Source organism: Mauremys reevesii, linkage group 15 (genome assembly GCF_016161935.1).
Source record: "Mauremys reevesii isolate NIE-2019 linkage group 15, ASM1616193v1, whole genome shotgun sequence".
NCBI classification, from domain to species: domain Eukaryota; kingdom Metazoa; phylum Chordata; order Testudines; family Geoemydidae; genus Mauremys; species Mauremys reevesii.
Window position 1 is genome coordinate 13,019,968 of NC_052637.1, and position 17,418 is coordinate 13,037,385.

The 17,418-nt window shown below is 45.5% G+C and overlaps 1 protein-coding gene across 1 annotated transcript; it reads right to left on the minus strand.

The window, feature by feature from the left end:
• Positions 1–526: 526 nt before the first annotated feature.
• LOC120383072 (olfactory receptor 11A1-like) lies at positions 527–1,495 on the minus strand. Its single transcript, XM_039500705.1, has one exon. The coding sequence runs from the start codon at positions 1,493–1,495 to the stop codon at positions 527–529; it is 969 nt and encodes a 322-aa protein (XP_039356639.1).
• Between the last annotated feature and the right edge of the window lie 15,923 nt (positions 1,496–17,418).

The window sequence follows — 17,418 nt, forward strand, 5'->3', positions numbered from 1 at the left end:
AACAAAACAGGCAATAGAAGTCAGGTGTCTCTGTGCCACTATCACAGTACTGACCTTTCTTCTTCACTGTCCCACCTCAGGGCTCCCATTCTTACAGAGTTATTGGGCCATGAGACCTGATTCACATCTTATATTACCATTGCACATTGAAGGAGCTAGATGAAAAGAAATATTGAGTATGTGGTGCAATCCACAATAAAGGTGCCTGGTATAAGACACAGTGTGTGCTCATGTAATTACAGACTGCATTGTAATGGAGACAAGCACAGGATGGCATCTCTGTGCCCTGGTGCCTCCTTGACGAGGTGTTTTAAAGTAACCCACAACATCAGTGATAAATATCAGACTAATCAAACCACAAAGACCTGCAGCCCTAAACCAAAACAGCAGAAATATCAGTCCCAATATTGAGTACAAGCTATAGCGGCCACTGACCTCACCTAAAAAGCCAGATGGCCAGTGAGAGACGTGAGTCAGAGACATTACAGCAAACCAGCTCATTCACATGTCATGGGCACTGAACAAACTATGACAGGACAGTCTGAATCCTTTTGACAGCAGAATATTTAGTGACAACTTTTCTCAGGGCCTCTTTGACCTCTCTGTTCCTCAGGCTGTATATGAGAGGGTTGACCATGGGAGTCATGACTGTGTAGAAGACGGAGAACACTTTGTTCAGGTCTCTCAGTGTATCAGTTTTGGGTAGCATGTAGACAATCATTATGGTCCCATAGAAAATTGACACCACGATGAGGTGAGAGGAGCAGGTGGAAAAGGCCTTTTGCCACCCAGTGGTGGAGGGCATTCGCAGGATGGTGGTGATGATACGGACGTATGTTGCCAGCGTTAATAGAAATGGTGGGAGAGTGCATATAGCAGCCAGCATGGTAGTGATAAGCTCCATCATACGTGTGTCACTGCAGGAGAGTTTTATTACTGGGATGAAGTCACAGAAGAAATGGTCAATTTCATTAGGGCCACAGAAAGTTAATTGTTGCATTAAAAAAATTGTTATGTCAGCAGCCAGAGAACTACTTATCCAAGTGCCAACTGCTAGCTGGAGGCAGGACCTGCCATTCATAAGGGCTTCATAATGCAGAGGTTTGCATATTGCTAAATACCGATCATAGGACATCACTGCCAGGAGACAACACTCTGCAACTGCCAGGAACCCAAAGAAATAATATTGTGTGAGGCAGCCGCTAACGGAAATGGTTCTGTCCCCAGTCAGCAGACTGGCCAGCATCCTGGGCAGGATAGTGGAGGTGTAGCAGGTCTCCAAGCAGGACAAATTCCCCAGGAAGAAGTACATCGGGGTGTGAAGTTGCTGATTAGCCACAACCAGCACAATGATGAGGACGTTACCAGCCACAGTCACGATGTAGATGATAAGAAACAGGAGGAAGAGAAGAATTTGTAGCTCAGGAAGATTCCCAAATCCTAGCAGGATGAATTCTGTGAGAACTGTTTGATTCCCCTGCTCTGGGTTTGCCATGAGGTGCAACTAGAGGAAGAAAACAAGATTTACAACAGAATCTGCAGATGATGTATTTTAATCAAATAGTAGTATCTATTCAGTTCCATAAATATTCCATAAGGCCCTCATCCTGTTGGGTCAGTGAAGAACCAAGACTCTGGAGGCAAATTTCCTACTTAGATCTTTGACATTCCATGATCACCCCTCCTCCTGTCAGTTAAAAGGCCAATATTGGCAGAAAAATCACACTGCTGTATAGATTTATGCCAAAATTGGCAACGCCATTTTGTATTAGTCTTTTGTAACTTTGACAAGTGGTCACCATAGATCACCAGGGTGGACTGTGACTCTTCCATTGAAAATGTATTATTGGCTCAGCTAAAGGCTATCAGGCTCTAGTGGACTCAGCCACTAGAGGGGGACAATGATCAACACTGTGTCAAAGCAGGTTACATTCATCTCCAGGAGACAAGGTCCAGCACTTTCCTATTGTTTTTATTCTTTTTCCATTTTTTGACGTTCATCTTAGACCTCTCTAGAGACACACACATCACTGAGCTCTTGCATCACAAACTTATGCTGAGTTTACACTTCACTTTCCTTTTCCAGCATCACAATCACCTCGGTGTCTCGGTTTACTTTCCCTCAGAAACGCTTGCAAATTGAATCTCATTTTGTTTCTGTCTGCAATTGAATCCTCCCTCTGCCCTGCTGTGAGTTTTCCTCTGCTCCCTATTAATGTTGTCTCCCAATGTGATTAACTTCACTTTCTGTGTGAAGGTGAACAGGGGATTATTAACTAGCACAGGACCTACTAGCTCCCCTAACTGAATGGATCCCGCTCTCTGGTTACTTTGTTTTATCCAACACCACAGCTCCCCCAACTCAAGGCATCGCTCTTTATTCTAGAACCCCTTTGTGGTTTTGGAAACTGAGTCACTTAGCAAGCCCCATGATATTGCCACTAGCTAAGGCAATCAGATATTTTCAAACAGGATGCTAGTGACACGAAGTGTCCCATACCTCATAACACCCAAACATGTCACATCAGTGCAACCCCTTCAGCCACTGTTCAATTCTATCAACAATAATGGAACATGTGTGATAAGATTTATTTTTACAACTGCTCAGTCCTCTGTGTTGTTCATTTTCCCCTCGCTTTCTAGACCTAACAATTTTTCTCTTAATAGTCAAATAAAATGGATATTATGAAAACAATGAACAACATACAGAATTGATGTAATTATTGTCACCATTTCAGGGTAACGGCACCTGTTTCCCCCCTCCATGATCCACTTCGGGTGTCCCAGTCAGGTCTCCTGTCTCCAGCCATCAGCTGTCTCTGGGCAGGGCCCCTTGTCTCAGGCAGGGGCAGGGGGTTTTAAGACTGCACAGCTCCCTGCCTTGCATTGGGAGATCGCCAGCAATCACAGTGCTTAATGCCCAGTGTCTGTGCATTGCTTTCTCTCCAAGGGCTATGAACAGGCATTGCCAACAGTTATGATGGAAAACCCCCTTTCATCGCTGTAGTAAGTGTCTACACGACTGTGGCATAGCTGCAGCTGTGCCTCTGCACTGCGTGTAATGTAGACATGCCACTAGTCTCTGGAAAAGCCAGCCTGAACCAGTACACGCAGAGGGTAGAACTTCTCCGGGAGCTGCTTAATCTCAGTGACTTGCCTTCATCACTCCCCCAAGTTTTTCGTTCCTGAAGGATTCGGTTTCAATCACTAGATGTCGGTAAACATAGCAATCAGCTGAGACACTGAAACCAACAGAAAAAAAATGGGTCACAGTCGGCATTAGCACAGCCTTCCCCTGAGCCCGTGGAGCTGGAAGTCAGCGGCCCCGCAGCCAGGCAGGGAGCCCTCTGCACCCAGCTGTCACGGGAGAGTGCAGAGCTGCACAGGGCCCCCTGAACAACCATGGGGATGGTGACACCCATCCCTGAAGGAGCATGGTGCGGGGCAGGCTGTGGTCCTGGTGAGCCAGAGCTGAGACCCCCAAGTCTGGGCTGTGAGGCGAAGGATGAATCCCTGGCTGTGGGGGAAAGCACCCCGCTGCTGGATGGCTTCTGCCCATGGATGGAACCATTCAACAGCAGGGTGGCCTCTCCCACTGCCCAGGGCGCATGGTTCTCCGCCTCCGCACAGCCCTGGCCACAGAGCTCTGCTCCACTGGGCCAGAGCAGCTGCCTTCCCTGCCCCTTGCATCCTGGTGTCTTAGACCCCGCGGCGGTGCAGGGAGCCACCAGTTTCTCCGCTGTTACTGCTGGGAGACCCTCGCACACTTGCTGCCAGCACTGCCCTAACCCTGATCCCAACCCTGCCCCCCACTGAATTTCCTGCAGCTGTAAAAATTAAAATAGTTAAAAATTGAAAAAAAAACATAAAAATCAATGTTAGTAGTCAACATCGCAAAAAAATTGAATTCTGCCAAGCCTACTCAAGTCTATACCCAGAGCACTGAGCTCAGCAGCAAATATCAGCTCTGCTCTACCCACATCATCTTGCTTACCCTCTCCATGCCCCAGCGAGGTCTGTGCCAGAAAGAAAAGTAAAATCGTGGGTGTAGCAGAGGGAAGCTTTGAGTGGAGTGAAGGATGCTCCAGTGTTTCATGAGCTCACTTTGGAGATGTTGGTTCAATTCCCTCCTTTGTCACAAAAATCCTTGTGTGACTTTCAGGCCAGAATTCTGAAGGCTGGTAGGTACCTAAAAATGCACACTGGGGTCTGAATAGGTGCAGTACATAACACCCATTGATTATAAATCCCACTAGGGGTGTCTGCTGTCTTTAGGTGCTGAAATACCTCTATAAATCTGTCCCTCTGGGTGTTAGGTCCCTGTCTGTAAAGCAGGGACAATAGCATCTCACAGAGCAATGGGAGGATAGATACATTCAGTTCAGTGAGGTGCCCAGATACTATGATAATGGGGGCTATACGAGGAGCTAGGATAGCAGTGACCTGAGTGGTCTTTCCTTCTTCCAAATTCTGTTGGGTTGGGAGTTTAAGAGAGATCATTGCCAAATTCCCCTTAGGTTCCAATGGAATTAGTTACCTAGCAAACTTTCATGGCTTCAAAAACCTTGAGCTTCAAGAAGCAGGGGGGAAAAGATTGATTTACCTCTATCAGCAGCTGGAGTCTGTCACTCTCTCACTCAGGATTTCAGACACTGTGATCCAGGTTATTCAGTCTATCTTCTCTCCCCACTGCATTCATTTACTTCCATGTTCTCAGTAAATAGAACGTCATAGCCGAGATGGGCTACCATGGCTCTGTTATATCTGGTAATGTGCCCTGTGCTTCATACCCTCCGCCAAATGGGGAACATCTTTTCTGATCCATTATATATTCTTCTGTGGGAAGGTGCAGTCTCCTGAGGCACGTCTGCTGTGGGGAATGTAACAGGCAAGGGAAAGTTAGTATTAGGTTTATTTGTAGACAACTTCGGTAGAGTCAAACTTCTAATCTCAAAGGGAAAATCCTGGACAGGGAAGAAACTTCTAATCCTAAAATCAATCTCTCTCTTTAGTGGGTGAATGTTATGTTGATGATCAAGAAATAACACCAATTCTAGAAATAAGGTTTACAGCTGAGATTTTCAGAGATGCCTAAATGATTTAGACCCTGAGTTCCCATCCAATTCCCTTAGGCAGCTTTGAAAAATCTCAGTATAGTTAGCTGATCTTGCACTTTCTCTAAACAAACCGTGTGTTGCCCTCAATAGCAAAATACAGAAGTACCCAGGCCCCATCCAATATCAGATAATTAGTTCAGGGAACATTTTTAAAAAGTGTCTATGTGATTTAGGAGCCTAAATCCCATTTTCAAAAGTGTCTTAGTTACTAAGGCGTAGCACCCTAAGGGTATGTCTACACTACCCGCCAATCCGGCAGGTAGTGATCGATCTATAGGGAATTCTTATCTAGACTCGATAAATCAATCCCTGAACGCACTCCCCGTCGACTCTGGAACTCCACCGCTGCGAGAGGCAGAAGCAGAGTCGACGGGGGAGCAGCAGCTGTCGATCCTGTGCCGCGAGGATGTGAAGTAAGTCAATCTAAGTCGATTTTAGATACGTTGACTTCAGCTATGCTATATTCGCAGCTGAAGTTGCATATCTTAGATTGATCCCCCCTCCCTGCCCAGGTGTAGACCAGGCCTAAGAGTCACTGAATGTCAACAAGACGTAAGCAAACTTAAGCAGTGACATAGAAGTCTAAGTGTTTTTGAAAACTTTACCCAATTTTTGCTCAGATAAAATGCAGGTACAGCAAGGTGCTTTACATTTAGGTTGGGATTTTCAAAGGGGCGGGGTAAAATGTACACAACTGCCACTGAATTGCTATGAGAGTTTGGCACTTAACTTCCTTAGGCTTCTTGGAAAAGCCCAGGCATGGAAGCATGAAGGTCAGAGACCTACTTCTTTTCCCAAAACCCTGAAAAGTTTGAGTCACGTGGATCTTCAGTGCCACAGCAATTTCACAAATTAGATAATCTCATTCAAGAAATATAGATCTCTAGTTAGTCTGTTGGAGTGTTTGATAACCAACAGAACAGTACTGACTGCATCCTGTAGAGGACAGTGTTATACATTCACACTAGCCAGTTCATGATCCTCAATGGGTACAATGACAATCATAATTTCATTTATGTGTATTACAATATATTCTACAACTTGAGTCTAAAAAGTTTTTCAGCATGAAGTTTGACATATTGTCACTTCTTGCTCTGAAGGGAATGCTTCTTGCAGCCTTTACGGAAGAGCACAATAAATTGATCCCTGATCACTTAATAAGGGCTCTGTCTAGTTTATCACTAGTATGAATAATTGTGTCTCCCGAGCTTTGTTCTTCATAATTCCCAGTGCTGAATATTTGTGGCTCACATAATTGCGTTTTTAAATAAGAGGCTTCTTTTTCTTTTCTTTTTTAATTAATCTGACAAAAATATAGCAGATATGGATGAAATTTTATTGCTTAACTCTTTGAAGGATATTGGCTGAATACAGGACTAGAATATATAATATAGGGAAAGACATGAAGCTTCACAAAGCTTGGCTTACATTTTTAATGAAAGTTTTAATTCCAAGTTTATCAATTCTTAATCACTTAAAAATATTGTTTAACTAAAATCATGGTTTTAGTATTTAGTACTGTCCATTTGTCATTCCCCAGAGTCAGCTGAGATAAGAATGGACACACAAAACATTGGCCAGAAAATCTTGGCTGCCCCCTAGTACCCATCATACAGTATAGCTGCCCCATCCCTGCCCCTCACCCTCTGCTGCCCCTTGTGGCCATTATACAGAAGTGCCTAAGGAGCCTAAAACCCTTTTTCTTAAGTGACATAGGAGCCTACCTCTTACTGACAGTTTACAAGATTTGTTCCTAAGTGCATCAGTTCCTTTTGACTATGAGATTTAGGGGCTAGATCCACCAGAGGACTTAAGCACCTCAAGTGACAAATGCCAAAGTCCAACATTACAATGGCACTGAGGACCTCCAAAGCTCTGCTCAGCTGCCACCTAACCTCCTACTGAGCCTCCATGTCCAGCATGGAAATCTCCTCCGCATCTGAATTTCCACCATTAAGGTTCCCTACATGCCTAAGTCCATGGCAGTTAGCACGTGCCCTGGCATCTTTGTCTAGGTGCAGAGGCTTCTCTCTCAAACGTAAGTTTCATGGGGATCCCCACCCTTTTCCATCTGTGGGCCTGATACAATAGACATGCTTGGAGCACACCCAACGCTGCCCAACATGGCGAGGGAGGAATGGCAGCCTCCCTCCCTTTCAGCCTTGAGCTCCATGGCTAGGGCTCTCAGCCAGGGTATGGGAGATGCAGGTTGAACTCCCTATTCTGCAGAGAAGGGATTAGAACCTGGGTTTCACACTTAGCAGGTGGGTTCCCCAGCCACTGGGCTATGGGATGTTTGGATAATGGGAGCAGGGGGATGCTCACAGTCTCACCTGCTGAAGCCGTTCCACTGTGTGTAAATAACTCCACATACATTGGGCCAAAGGGAGAGGAGGAATGACTCTACAGCCCAGTGGTCAGATCCCTGTTCAAACCCTGCTCCATGACAGGCATGGGGGAAAAGAACCCTGCTTTCTCATTTCCAAGGTGATTGCCCCTGCTGTATGTGTGTGTCGGGGGGGTGTCACAGCTGAGAACCCCAAACACAGATGCTCTTCTCCCTCAGGCTGAGATTTAGGCACCTTGTTCCTTCATAGGAGCAGGGCTTAGGTCATGTCTCGCTCCTCAGCATTCCCTGTGGGCTCCCTGCTCAGCAAACTGGCTTTTGTGGATCCCTTTCTTAAATCCAGATTCTCAAAGGGACTTTGCTCCTACCTGCCACTGAAATCAATGGGAGTTAGGAGCCCCAGTTCTCCCCATGCAGCCTAAGCAACCTAACTTGAGCTGTGGGATTGCTGCATGGCAAGGTGCCTAGAGGCTGGGTATTGCCATGCTTACATCTCTTTGTGGATCGAGAGGCAGATTTTTAGAAGTGTTTAGTGTGACCCTAGGACATCTTGATGACAACTGGCAGAGGACACAGTGATCCCAGGTGTTCACCAAAAGGGGTCATGCACGGTCTCTAGTATTGCAGTGGTCATCAGAATCATTGTGAGATGTATGCTCAGAAAATGTGAAGAATTATGTATATATGCTGGAAATTATGTTCTCTAGGCCTTGTAGTTTCACTCGCAGGTAGCACGCCTTGAGACAAACATCTCCAAACATTAGGTGGGAGCCACTAATCACACTGGTGCACCACTCTGAATTGTCTACGTATCTCATGTATATCACTGGTTTCATGGTGCATGTAACTGAGATACTTTGATACTTTCATCCTGTGACCAGCCAATCTAAACTCCTCCATAGATTTTCATGACAACTTCAATCACCACCACCCATCCATGAAACTCTCTAGAATATTCCCACACGAGCATCATCTTCCTGGACAACACAATCAGCATCAACAATGGAACCTACAGACAACCATATAAAAGAAACCAATGGATCACCACACCTACTGTCAGATCCAGCAACCATCCCAGACACAACAAAAAATCTGCTATCTACAGCCAGGCACTTAGATGCCACAGAATATGCACCAAGGAGAAAGTCTGGGATATTCATCTTAACACGCTTAAGAATGCCTTCACCAAACAAGGACACTCCAAAGAAGTAGATCACACCATGGAACAGGCCATCCAAATACCCTTAGATAACTGGCTTTAACATGGGGGGAGAGGAAGGGGATGAGGGAGGGGAGAGGGGACCCCTCCTGCCACATACCCTGTATGGGTTCCAGTGTGATGTGGTAGGTGACAACCAGGGGTATCATTAAACAATTACAACCCATACTCAGCTGGTACCCCATCCTATAAGAAATCATTCCTGAATCCCTGCTTCAGGTCTTCAAACAACCCCCCCCCACAACCTCATCATAAGAAGCAAACGCCCCACAGACCAGGACACACTAACTCAAAGCAGCACCAGACCCTGCCAGAACAGGTGCGATATCTGTAGTCATATCTCCACTTCTGTGATGAGAATACCCCACCGCCACCACACATCTCTCAAGATCCATGGGTCCTATAAATGTCTATCACATGTGGTGTACCTCATCCAGTGCACTAAATGCCCCCCCCAAAATAACTCTGTGGGTGAAGCCAGACAGTCAGTCAATCACTACGCTCTTGAATGAACTCTCAGGAAAAAAAGTGATAAAACACCATATCCCCCATGGGTGAACTCTTTTCACAAAGCAGTCACTCCATATCTGACCTATCAGGCCTTGTCCTCAAAGGCAACCTGCATATACCTCAAAAGACAAGTCTGGGGGGTTAAATTCATAACTTTACTAGACACTAAAAATCATGGACTGAACAGAGACATTGGATTTGTGGTCTATTACAACAATCTGTAACCCACTTAACTCCCTCCCCAACCTCAGCTTTTCTCCTCCCCCATTTATTACAGGGACATTTCACCTTGCCTGATCCCTGGAAAGGTGTTCACTACTTATGCTGAACAATCTGTTCCACTTTGTATTTAGCTGTGACACTTTGGTTATGTCACACTGCAATTAAACACCTGCAGCTGGCTTGTGTCAGCTGATTCTGCCTGTAAAATTGTAATGTAGACATTTGGGCTCAGGCTGGAGCCTGAGCTCTAGGCGACTCTCCCCTCATGGGGTTTAATTGCAGTGTAGACATACCCTCTGAGCACATTTCCCAGACTGGAAGAAGAACTCTGGGTAAGCTTGAAAGCTTGTCTCTCTCACCAACAGAAGTTATCCAGTTAAAGATATCACCTCACCCACCTTGCTGCTCTATATCCTGGGATGCACATGGCTACAACAAACACGGCATATGTGAAAAAGGTTGGCATTTGAATGCTGTTTCCATTAATCATAAAGAACTTTTCATTTTTTTCAAACTTTTGGTGATTGCACCCAGTGGTTTAAAAACAATAAACTAAATAGTGTCATTTCCCCCCCAACACAGACACAAATTCCTTGTCCATTTTGCCACTCAGTGACTTTCTAAAACTTTCTCAAAGTTTGAAAAATGGCAAAGTAACAGACTTGATTTTTTTCCTTCTAAGGTAATAATTGGAGATATACCAATCTCCTAGAACTGGAAGGGACCTTGAAAGCTCATTGAGTCCAGCCCCCTGCCTTCACTAGGCAAGACCAATTTTTGCCCTAGATCCCTAAGTGGCCTCCTTAGAGATTGAACTCACAATGCTGGGTTTAGTAGGCCAATGCTCAAACCACTGAGCTATCCCTCCCCCCTATTCTGCAGCTCTAACTTCTTCAAAGTTACAGAAGTTCAGAGTGGGAAAAGGAAAAAGGTAAAAAAGAAAATGTTAAAGAAAAACGAAACCCTTAGACATGATAGTTGGATAGTTTTCAAAATCATGTGAGTTTATACCCCTTCTAAATGAATGACTTTGCTACTGTGGATAATAATGGAGATTTTATTGTTCAGTTTTCAGAATGTCACTAAGCAGATTGAATCAATATACATTAGTAGAGAAATCCAGAAGTTAGTGATGATCACATAGCAACATAAGAACTGATACGCATGGTACAGCACAAATGAAATCAAACAAATGCCTGCATAAAAAGGCTTTGGAGGTGAGGTTTTTGGACTGGCAAAGCCACATTCATGGAGCATTGGGTTCTGCTGGGGAAGAGGGGAAACTTTTGAAGGGAATCCAGTCTTCACACGTCCATTTGCCAGACTCTTCCTGGGGAGCTGGCATACCCATTACAAGCCACTAGTGATGGCTCCTTGAAGCAGATTCTGGGGAGCAAGGCTAAATCTGTTCTTAATCAGATGCATCAGGATCTATACACAAATCGGAGTCTTACTTAGCAGCACATTGCTGTCAGTTTTGCTCACTCACTTTCCATGTCATTGATACAGCTGGGCAAATCACGGGTTTTTCGGTTCACTGGCAATTTCAAAAAAGAATATATATCAATATTGCTTCTGGTCAAACCAAAAATGACCCGGTGAATTGAAAAGTCAAAGAAAAAAATGTTGAGCTCAAAAAAGTCAAAGCGTTCTGACATTACTGAAATGGAAAACTTTGACTGGAAACGTTTCTGTGATGTTGAAACAAGAGGAAACCCTTAATTTTGTCCCAAAGTTTTTTGTTTTGAGTTTCAGGAATTTTGACAAGAGCAAAGCAAAAGATTCACAAACCAGCTGGAGGAGAAGGCTGAAGTCACTCGCTTATAAGATTCAGTCCAGTGGCTAAGGCACTCAGCGGGGGTGTGGAGACCCAGCTTCCACTCCCGCTGTGGCGACATGAGAAGAGGTTTTAATAGGGATCTCTAACGTTGCAGGCAAATGCCCTAGACACTGAGCCAAGGGGTGTTCTCAATCTCTCCTCTCGGAGCTGTTCCACTAAATAATTAAGTCGTCATTGGGGCATGCACTTGTCTCACCCACAGCCTAGGTGACAGCCCTAGCGGCTGGGCTACAGAGTCACTTTCACGGGCTGTCCCCAGCCCAAATGACCATCCATTGTCAGAGTCTTTCATAATGACAATGAATAGTAATGTGCCCAGACAAGGAGAGTAAAAGCTCGCCTACACTACAAAGTTAAACTCACCTAACTGTATTGCTCAGGGCTGTGAAAAATTTCATGCCCTGTGTGATGTAGCTAATCCAGCCTAAACCTCGCCATAGACACTGCTAGGTGGTCAGAAGACTTCTGCAGTTGACTGGGCTACCACCTCTTGGAGAGCTGGATTTACTACAGTGACAGTAGAACCCCTTCCGTCGCTGTAGTAAGGGTCCACACAACAGCAGTACAGCTACAGCTGAGCATTTCTAGTGTAAACGTAGCCTTAGAAGGATTCTGCAGCCTGGTAGTTCAGCATCAACCTCCATTGTATGAACACCACTACTCCAGTTTGTGTTCTCAAGCCAGTTTCTGGGCTGGTAGCTGGAAGGTGATTGGGGCATTTGAATATAAATGCTTTTAAATGGATAGTTAAAGTTTAACAAATGCTGTATTCTCGTTATATTGTAGAGTTTGTTTTATCTCCCCCAATACAGACCATGGCAGACACAGAACATCAATCACAGAGTTCATCCTCCTGGGATTCAGAAATCTCCATGAGATGAAGATCCTTCTCTTCCTGCTGTTTCTAGCAATCTGCGTAGTAACGATGTCTGGGAACATCTTAATCGTTGCACTAGTTGTGGCTGATCAGCACCTTCACACACTCCCAAGTACTCCTTCCTGGGGAACTTGTGCTGCTTGGAGACCTGCTACATCTCCACCATCCTGACTGAGGACAGAACCATTTGTGTCAGAGGCTGTATGACAAATTAATTTTGTTAGTTTCTGTGGGCTTACAGAATGTTCTCTTCGCTGCAGTGCCTTATGATCGGTATTTAGCAATATGCAAACCACTGCATTATGCAGCCCCTATGAATGGCAGCTTATGCCTCCTGCTAGCAAGTGGGTCTTGGATAAGTGGGCTTCTGGCTAGTACCACACCAATGTCCTTCATGTGACAATTATCTTTCTGTGGCCCCAATAAAATCAACATTTCTTCTGTGAATGTACAAAAATAATAAATCTCTGCTGCAGTGACACCTACCAACTAGAGCTTGCAACCACCCTCCTAGCTGCTTTATTCACTCTGTCTCCATTTGCATTAACCCTGGCATCCTACATTTGTATCATCTCCACCATCCTGAGAATCCCTTCCACCATCGGCGGCAAAATGCGTTTTCTACCTGCTCCTCTTACCTCATCATGAGACCATAATCATTGTATATCTGCTACCAAAACCCCGCACACTCAGGGACCTGAACAAAATGTTCTCTGTCTGCTGCACAATTCTGGCTCCTATGGCCAATCCCGTCATATACAGCCCGAGAAACAAAGAGGTGAAGGAAGCCCTGAGAAAAATTGTCAGTAAGTGTCTAGGTCAGTGGTTCTCAACCTTTTTGGGCTCATGACCCATTTGTAAATATTTATGGCCTGTTGCAACCCAGTAAACAGGCTGCGGGGGGTGGGGGCTGGGGTGGTTTTGGTTGGGTCCTGCCCCCCCCAGAGGAGTTGGAGTGAGTACTGGGCAGGACCCACAGTGGTGGCTCCTGCGGCTCCTGTGCTTTGGGGCTGGCTGGGCTTGGCTCTCTGCTCCAGGCATTGCAACCTCCCGGGTTGCAGCACTGCTCAGGTTTGGCCCCCACCCTGCTGACTGGACCAAATTTGTGTGAGTGGAGGTGTGACCTGGTTCATGGGATTGCGGTGCCACTCAGTCATATTTGGCCTACCCAGGCTTCTGTCATCATGATGCCTGGGCCAAACCTGAGTGGTGCTTAGGGCCCTGAGCAGCTCAAAGAAGCCCCCTTTTATTTATTAGTATGTGTTGTGTGTGCAGGACCCCCCAAAATATTCCTGCTTAGGGCCCTAAAGGTTGCAGTGCCTGGAGCAGAGAGGTGAGCCCAGCCAGCCCTTTGGGACAGGAGCTGCCACGCAACCCTTTGAAATATTCTGGCGACCCAATTTTGGGTCCCAACCCACAGGTTGAGAAACTTAGAGACTGATTTATTGTGTACTAGATGGCAGCACAGTGTAAGGGATACATATGGGGAGTCTGTTGTGGAAAATAGATATAGAACGAGAGATAAGAAGCCATCAGGGAGAGCTGGGAGGATTCTGTAGAGGGTAAACAAGAGGAAAGGATGAACTATACCTCGACTTGGAAGAATTACATTTTTACTGATAAATGTTGATTTCACCAAACACAAACTGAGGAAAAAAATATTTCCATTGATGATTATTGAAATTTACAGATCGGCAAAGAACGAAAAATGCTGCTTGAGAACTTAGAGTTTGATTTAAGGATATTTACTTGGTATATTTTGACATGTGATGTTAAAAATTTGTGATTTAACAGTTTAAAGCTTTAACTTTTTGAATCTCAACAACTACTGTAATTAAATAACTATTGACTGACCCACCCACGGTCTGCTCCCCCATAATTTTTTGCAACTGAAAATGTATTTAAGTATTTTTTTTATTTTTATGGACTAAATCAATATTATCATTAAAACAAATAAAACCTGACTTCTGCTAAGCCTAGCAATAGGTGTCCTTTTCTCTTACACAACTCTCAGCTCTCACCTTGTCCCAGGAACACAGAAATGCCCTACTCCTTCGCTACACTGCTTTGCCATCTAAGTCCATTAGACTTTATAGCAGTATAAATAGTGTAAAAGGTGCAATGTTGCTACCTAGTGACTGTTACACAGTGCAGCCACTCAGAAGGGATGTCAGTCCGGAACCCTCTCAGGGGGTCATTATTCAACATATCAACATTTTCATTGTTTTCCCAACACCATCAGCCTGTGTCATGCCATTGAGACCTGGGGCCTGAGCTACATAGCACCTGGGACAAGGAGCACCCAGCATCCTTACCCCCCTGAACATTACTCCACCCCAAGGTCCTCATCTCTCATGTGGTTCACAAGTTCACAAGCCGAGAATTCCCACAAATATCCCACCGCACAGCCCTACACTCAGCCTGTATCCAGTGCAATCTACAAGAGTGGGGAGCAAATGTTCTATGCATCTCTTCTCCCACAGAGTCCAGGTAGACAATTACCCGGATAGAATCACTCATGGCCCGGGGTAAAGCATGGAGACATTTTTTCAGTGAATGGTAAATTTGGGAAAAAAAAAAAAAAAAAAAAAAAAAGCTTTTCAGGGCAGTGAAACTATTCGGGAATTCTGGTTGAATTTGGTGAAGAGTTTTGGGCTAAAAAAATTGGAAACATCTTGAAATGTTTTAAATTCACATTGAAAATTTTTTATTCAACTTGAATAAAAAATTTTCAGTCTTTCATTTCAGTGAGAGACTCATTTTGTTAGAAACAAAAAAAAACTTCCACATTTAATCAGTTTTGCTGTGACACTTCCTGTAATACCCAGTGCTGTGAAGCACCTTGCCACTGCCTGCCCTTCATGTGAGGAAGACTTGTTTGTACTACCGGGGGTCAGCTCCCCAACTCCACCAGCCATGGGCGACACATGCACTCCTCTCTAGGCCTATGCAGGCCTCGCTGTTACTCTACAGTTAGCGTCAGGCTCAAGGCCTCAGAGCATCCCCCCGGAGTGACCAGCCCCTGGTGCACTGGACACTTGCCATATTCACAGATCTGCTGCTTCCAAAGAACCAGTACACCTGAGCTTACCCATTCCATCTCAGATCACCGCTCTGCTTAACACACAGCACCTACATATGTTTATAGTGAAAATAAGTAGAAGTTTATTTAGCAAAGCTTAGCAAGTATTGGAAACAAATGGTTACCTATAATAAAATAAAATCATAACATGCATTCTAGAGTCCAAACTTACTTAACAAGATACTTGTGTCTTGCAGAGTATTGCTCCCCAAAATCCTTGCTGCGCTTTATAGCCAGGCTAGCAGTGACCCTGCTTTCAGAAGACAAACACACTGTCAGCTTGTCTCCTAGGTGAAGGACCCTCAACACCCCCTGCTATTTTGTTTCTCTCAGATTTTGCAATTTCTTAACTTGCACCAGGCTCATTCTGTAAATAGGCCTCCATTGTGAGGCCCACAATACACAAATGGCTAGACAGGGAGAAAAGCATCCTGTTATCTTGGAGGTATAAAACTGTAGGGTTAGAAGGGACCAAAAGGGTCATCTAGTCTCACCCCCTGCCAAGATGCAGGATTTGTTTTGTCTAAACCATCCAAGACAGGTGGCTATCCAGCCTCCTTTTGAAAACCTCCAGTAAAGGAGCCTCCCAACCTCCCTAGGCATCTGTTCCATTGTCCCACTGTTCTTACAGTTAGGAAGTATTTCCAGAGGTATGTCACCTCCTGGTGACCTGGCTTAACCCCAAGATGGTATTTTCAGTATAGATACATAATCCTTGTGAAATGTGTGGCTGGATAATACTTGAGTTATGATGACCAGTGTGCTAGCAGCTCTTAGTACAGACCTCACATGCCACCTTCTGGTGAGCTCGTGTGCAGATACCCAGCCCAGGGGATCCCTGTGAAACTATGCCCGCCCTGGGCCCTTGGCCAGTTGGCAGAGGTCCCGGTCTCATATGGGCCACCAAGCTGAAAACCTAATGGCTCCCTCAGCTCTCATCTGGGGAGGTTAAAGACCAGGAGTAAAATGTTCAGAAATGCCCCAAAGCCAGATTTTAAAATGTATTTAGACACCAATGGGACTTTCAGCACCATCTTGGCATGTTCTGCACCTGGATGCTTTTGAAAATCCCACCAGGCACCTCCGTACCTTTAAACACATCTGGCCTCAAGCAAACTTAGTGACACAGGAACATAAATCTCATTGAGAGGCCGTGGGCCTAAGAGCATCCGTCACTTCGGAATTTGGGTTTTCAGAGCTAGTCCCACGAAGGGACTCAGGTGCGTAGAACCAGCATTTAGGCACCACTGAGAGCCTCAAAGCCCCAGCTCAGCTGACACCTAATGTTGTAGGTGGCTAAATCTCTGCCACTAAAGGACTGTAGGAGCCAGTATCTGCCAGTGAACATACGCAGAGCCACCTCAGTCTAGGCACTCATCTCACACCTCACCCCCACAGGAGCCTCAAGCTAGGCACAGCCCTGCCTGTCTCACCTACAGGCCTTGATCCGGTAGGCATGCTCACAGCACGCCTATCCCCAATCAAAGTGGCTGGGGGGTGTAAGGCCTCCATTATAACCCTGAGCCCAGTGGCTAGCGCATTCAGCTAGGATGTTAGGGAGACAGATCCAATTCCCTCCCCCCACCCCATGCGGAGCAGGCATTTAAACTTGGGTTTCCCTCTTCTTGGGTGTTGGGCCAGAGAGGACGACTCGGCAGTCCAGTGGCCAGGACACTCGCCTGAAGGGGGGAACCCACAGTCAAAGCCCTGCTCCATATTAGGCAGTGGGGAGACTGAATCTGTGTCTCCAACAGCCTGGTGAGTTCCCCCCCACCTTGGGGTTCCCAGCTGAAAATCCCAAGCAGAGAAAGTGTCTAACTCCACGGGAGAGATGGGGCTTAGGCAACACTCTAACTGGCTTTTCCTCTTGGCTGGGTGAGGCAGCTCCTTGCTCCACCTGCTGACCTCTGGGGATCCCTTTCTTAGCCGCCTAATTCTCCCCATGCACCGTATAGGGAGCCTGGCTGCTGAACTCAGGGCTGAGGTTCTCACTGGCTTGCATGGCGCTAAAACTTGGTCTTTACAATGCCGAAGTCCCTTTGTAGATCAAGCCCTAATTTATTTCAATGTATGAAATTCACCAAGATATCATCTACCCACATTCAGCAAGTAAAATACAGTTCAATTTTATTCCAACAGTCCTGGCATTAATTCCTCTTACACTTACAAATCTTTGCACATCCTCAAAATGTTATAAGCGCATA